This window comes from Oncorhynchus masou, unplaced genomic scaffold (assembly GCF_036934945.1).
Source record: "Oncorhynchus masou masou isolate Uvic2021 unplaced genomic scaffold, UVic_Omas_1.1 unplaced_scaffold_5024, whole genome shotgun sequence".
NCBI lineage: Eukaryota > Metazoa > Chordata > Actinopteri > Salmoniformes > Salmonidae > Oncorhynchus > Oncorhynchus masou.
Genome location: NW_027011424.1, coordinates 18,621 through 24,202, shown reverse-complemented (window position 1 = coordinate 24,202; position 5,582 = coordinate 18,621). Strand labels below are relative to the sequence as shown.

General features: G+C 42.9%; 1 protein-coding gene across 1 annotated transcript; it reads right to left on the bottom strand.

Moving 5' to 3' along the window:
- Positions 1-2,345: 2,345 nt before the first annotated feature.
- LOC135535702 (voltage-dependent calcium channel subunit alpha-2/delta-1-like) lies at positions 2,346-4,623 on the bottom strand (the record flags this gene model as incomplete). The annotated part of the gene is made up of 5 exons (XM_064962137.1): positions 4,501-4,623; positions 3,665-3,775; positions 3,001-3,079; positions 2,673-2,722; positions 2,346-2,434 (listed from the first exon to the last, which is right to left on the bottom strand). Coding segments are annotated over exons 1-5 (452 nt in total), but the record flags the coding sequence as incomplete, so codon positions are not given.
- Positions 4,624-5,582: the final 959 nt, after the last annotated feature.

Genomic DNA, 5,582 nt, shown 5'->3' with positions numbered 1-5,582 from the left:
CATCCCAACCCTGGTACACTTTAATGTAAATTCATCCCAACCTACCCTGGTACACTTTAATGTAAACTTCATCCCAACCCTGGTACACTTTAATGTAAACTTCATTAATGTAAACCCATCCCAACCCTGGTACACTTTAATGTAAACTTCATCCCAACCCTGGTACACTTTAATGTAAGCTTCATCCCAACCCTGGTACACTTTAATGTAAACTTCATCCCAACCCTGGTACACTTTAATGTAAACTTGACCCCAACCCTGGTACACTTTAAAAACCCAATAATGTTGTGGGTCCATTAATAACAAAAACATGAACACCACACAAGGGTTAATGGAATGAATAGTGTAAAAGTGTACTGCAGGATTGGTTCTGAACCATTTCAACCTGTAATATTTCCTTGATAGGCTAACAGTGACAGCCTGTATACTATATTTCTGTCTGTCTGAACAGTGACAGCCTGTATTGCTATATTTCCTGTACAGATAGGCTGTCTGAACAGTGACAGCCTGTATTGCTATATTTCCTGTTTAATAGGCTGTCTGAACAGTGAAAGCATTGCTATATTTCCTGTTTAGCTAGGCTAGGCCTGTATTGCTATATTTCCTGTAAGATGACAGAACAGTGACAGCCTGTATTGCTATATTTCCTGTATAGATAGGCTGTCTGAACAGTGACAGCCTGTATTGCTATATTTCCTGTATAGATAGGCTGTCTGAACAGTGACATATTTCCTGCCTGTATTGTATTGCTATATTTCCTGTATAGATAGGCTGTCTGAACAGTGACAGCCTGTATTGCTATATTTCCTGTATAGATAGGCTGTCTGAACAGTGACAGCCTGTATTGCTATATTTCCTGTATAGATAGGCTGTCTGAACAGTGACAGCCTGTATTGCTATATTTCCTGTATAGATAGGCTGTCTGAACAGTGGCAGCCTGTATTGCTATATTTCCTGTATAGATAGGCTGTCTGAACAGTGACAGCCTGTATTGCTATATTTCCTGTATAGATAGGCTGTCTGAACAGTGACAGCCTGTATTGCAAAATTTCCTGTATAGATAGGCTGTCTGAACAGTGGCAGCCTGTATTGCTATATTTCCTGTATAGATAGGCTGTCTGAACAGTGGCAGCCTGTATTGCTATATTTCCTGTATAGATAGGCTGTCTGAACTGTAGTGACAGCCTGTATTGCTATATTTCCTGTATAGATAGGCTGTCTGAACAGTGACAGCCTGTATTGCTATATTTCCTGTATAGATAGGCTGTCTGAACAGTGGCAGCCTGTATTGCTATATTTCCTGTATAGATAGGCTGTTTGAACAGTGGCAGCCTGTATTGCTATATTTCCTGTATATAGCTAGGCTGTCTGAACAGTGACAGCCTGTATTGCTATATTTCCTGTATAGATAGGCTGTCTGAACAGTGACAGCCTGTATTGCAAAATTTCCTGTATAGATAGGCTGTCTGAACAGTGACAGCCTGTATTGCTATATTTCCTGTATAGATAGGCTGTCTGAACAGTGACAGCCTGTATTGCTATATTTCCTGTATAGATAGGCTGTCTGAACAGTGACAGCCTGTATTGCTATATTTCCTGTATAGCTAGGCTGTCTGAACAGTGACAGCCTGTATTGCTATATTTCCTGTATAGATAGGCTGTCTGAACAGTGACAGCCTGTATTGCTATATTTCCTGTATAGATAGGCTGTCTGAACAGTGACAGCCTGTATTGCTATATTTCCTGTATAGATAGGCTGTCTGAACAGTGACAGCCTGTATTGCTATATTTCCTGTATAGATAGGCTGTCTGAACAGTGGCAGCCTGTATTGCTATATTTCCTGTATAGATAGGCTGTCTGAACAGTGACAGCCTGTATTGCTATATTTCCTGTATAGATAGGCTGTCTGAACAGTGCCAGGACTAGCCTGAAAGTCTGTATTGCTATATTGATAGATTTGAGTTGGAATTTGTGGAATTGTTGGATAGGACAATATTGAATTAGATAGGCTGTCTGAACAGTGAATTATTGGAATTTGGAATCGAAAGTATTGAATTCAATTATCTCTGAATTGTTGGGGAAAATTAGGCTTGAATTATTGGAATTGACCTGCATTTTCCTGAATTTAATTCAATGGAATTTAGAGGGAGAGAGAATTGAACAAGAATTGCATTTGTGGAATTGACTCCAACCCTGAAGTGTAAACACTTCACCCAGCTTCACTGTAACCATCCAGAATACAACTTCACACTATTTCTGATACTGTGCTGTAACTATATTCACCCCACTGCTGTTGGTTCATATTTGATCCCCGTTCAATATTGTATCAGTTGGTGTAACATACCAGCGCGTCTGGTAAACGTTGGTCCATTGAACCTGCTTGGCCTTGTTGTTTGCTTTGACCATGGGCCTTCCCAGTACATCCAGATACTCCTGTTGTGTGTGAGAGAGGAATCAGACCAAACCAATGAAACAATGAATAGCATGACTATATAGAGAGGTGTACCATATGACCACAAGAGGGCATAAGACACAAACTCGAAAGAACTGTAGAAACGCTGTATTGCATTATTACAACGTGCCAGATTTACTGAACATTTGCACCAAAGCAAGGTTTGCCTCTTATAGTTGAGTTGAGACTTGTTTTAAGATCTATTTGATGACTGTTTACCTGAGTGTTGATCCTGATAGCACCGATGGAGGGGATTTCATAATAGTACCCTGGAACACAAGTATTTCACCTTTACACGTCATACCTTACAATATAACATACCAGGACACAGTATGGCAGACTTTGGCTCTGATTGAATTCCATGACAATGCATCCTTGTTCTCTTCCTGGAAGTAGTCACTTATCTGACATGTTCTGGTCCTACTGTAAAAGCATTAGGGTGGACACATTGCTTTCCCTCATCTAATCATATCAGATAGGTAGGAAGGAGGTAGTATTCAGGCAGGGCCGTGACGTATGTGTGTTTGCGCGCGCGTGTGTTCTGTACCTTTGTTGGTGCAGGCCATCCACTGGATTGGTCCTTTGTCATAGTTGTGTTGGCCCACTGAGAACGTGAATATCCGCACCTAAAGGGTCAACATAGGGTCAAGGGTCATAAATAGATGTAACATGTCTGTTTCTGTGTAAAGTATGTTTCAGTGTATGCATATGACTTGTATATCTCTACAGTATGTTGGTGTGTATTATCTAGCAAGAGATGGGAACACTAGTCCACCCGTTGCCCTGGGATTTCTACACTCTGCTTACCAAACACATTTACACAGTATACGGCCGATTATGAACAAATATACACACCTCAGGAGGCTGGTGAAGGGAGGACGGCTCATAATAATGACTGGAATGGAGTGACTGTAATGGTATCAGACACTAGTTAAATATGTATTTGATGTGTTCGAATACCATTCCATGGATTCTGCTCCAGCCATTACCATGAGTCCGTCCTCCCCAATTAAGGTGCAACCAGCCCCCTGTGATACACACATCTGTATCATTGAGTAATTGAAGCGCTTTGATTTATGTACAGAATGCATCCTGTAGCAGCTCCTCTGATGGAGATCTTCCCCAGGATCATGTAAACTACCCACAGAACCTCCTCTTCCTGAGGGTTCCTTATGTCTGTGTGTAGGAGACGTCTCTATCTCTCAATCAACCTTTTTGTCAGCGTTATACTTCTGGAAGATCTCCTGGGCCCTCTCCTCTCCTCCGTCAGTGAACAGCATGATGATCTTGTTACACAACGCCCTGCCCTGGGTCACGTTCAACTAGAGAGACAGAGAGGGGGAATGACGGAGGGGAGTGGGGAGAGGGGAGGGGGAGTACACAGAAGAGAGTGGGGAGAGAGAAAGAGGAGGGGGGAGTGGGGACACAGAGAGAGAACACAGTGGGTTTTACAGAGAGAAAAAGAGAGAGAGGGGGAGTGGGGACACAGCACAGAGAGAGAACGAGAGAGACTGCCTGAATTTGTCCAATAACAAACGTTTTGCTACGGTGTGCCCAAATGAATTACGACCCAAGTGATTGAAACAAATAGAAGAGTGAAATGTCTAAAATCACCAGCAGATGGCGATACGTGACAACAATAACAGGTGGTCTCCTCTGGGGCAATTACTAGTACTATAGCTTGTGTTTCCATTTTCATTCTCATCATTTAAGCTAATCTAATGTCTCAATTTCATCGAGTTACATCAACCACGTGGGCTAATGAAAAACAGGGAAAACACAGGGACACAAAGTCTGAAGAGTTGGAATGGTAAAATACAAGGGATATGTTTAATGTTTTGTTGACACACTGACCATGCCTCTCTCCCTGCCTCTTCTTTTCCTCTCGCTCAACCTCAACCTCTTGAACGCACTCACACACGCCACACCACAGTCCCTCCTAACTGACACTCAACCTCCTGCACACACACATGTACGTGCATACATTCAAACACATCAAACTATAGCACACACACTCATCCCTACCGATGAGAGCTGCTCAAATAACCAACTCGAAGCCGCCTTTATAGTTGGTGATGCCCTTGGCTGAGATGTTCCGCACAGCATCCTTCAGGAACCTCTTGTTCCTCACGTTGGCCTGTACCAGGTTCTGAAAGCACGCTGCCTTCATCGCCTTATCATTGAACTGTACAGACAGATAGACAGAGGGAGGGGGAGGGAGATGATTAGCTGAATTATCATTGAACTGTACCAGACAGATAGACAGAGGGAGGGGGGGAGAGATGAGTTGTTGAATTATCATTGAAATGTACCAGACAGATAGACAGAGGGAGGGGGTGGAGAGATGATTAGCTGAATTATCATTGAACTGTACCAGACAGATAGACAGAGCGAGGGGGGGGGAGATGAGTTGTTGAATTATCCATTGAACTGTACCAGACAGATAGACAGAGGGAGGGGGAGAGATGAGTTGTTGAATTATCATTGAACTGTACCAGACAGATAGACAGAGTGAGGGGTGGAGAGATGATTAGCTGAATTATCATTGAACTGTACCAGACAGATAGACAGAGGGAGGGGGGGGAGATGAGTTGTTGAATTATCATTGACAGATAGACAGAGGGAGGTGGAGAGATGATTAGCCATTGAACACCAGACAGATAGACAGAGGGAGGAGGGGAGATGAGTTGTTGAATATCATTGAACTGTACCAGACAGATAGACAGAGGAGGGGTTGGAGATGAGTTGTTGAATATCATTGAACTGTAACCAGACAGATAGACAGAGGGAGGGGGAGGGAGATGATTAGCTGAATTATCATTGAACTGTACCAGACAGATAAACAGAGGGGAGGGGGAGAGATGAGTTGTTGAATTATCATTGAACTGTAACCAGACAGATAGACAGAGGGGGGGGGAGATGAGTTGTTGAATATCATTGAACTGTACCAGACAGATAGACAGAGGGGGGGAGATGAGTTGTTGAATATCATTGAACTGATAGACAGAGGGAGGGGGGAGAGATGAGTTGTTGAATATCATTGAACTGTACCAGACAGATAGACAGAGGGAGGGGGGAGAGATGAGTTGTTGAATATCATTGAACTGTACCAGACAGATAGACAGAGGG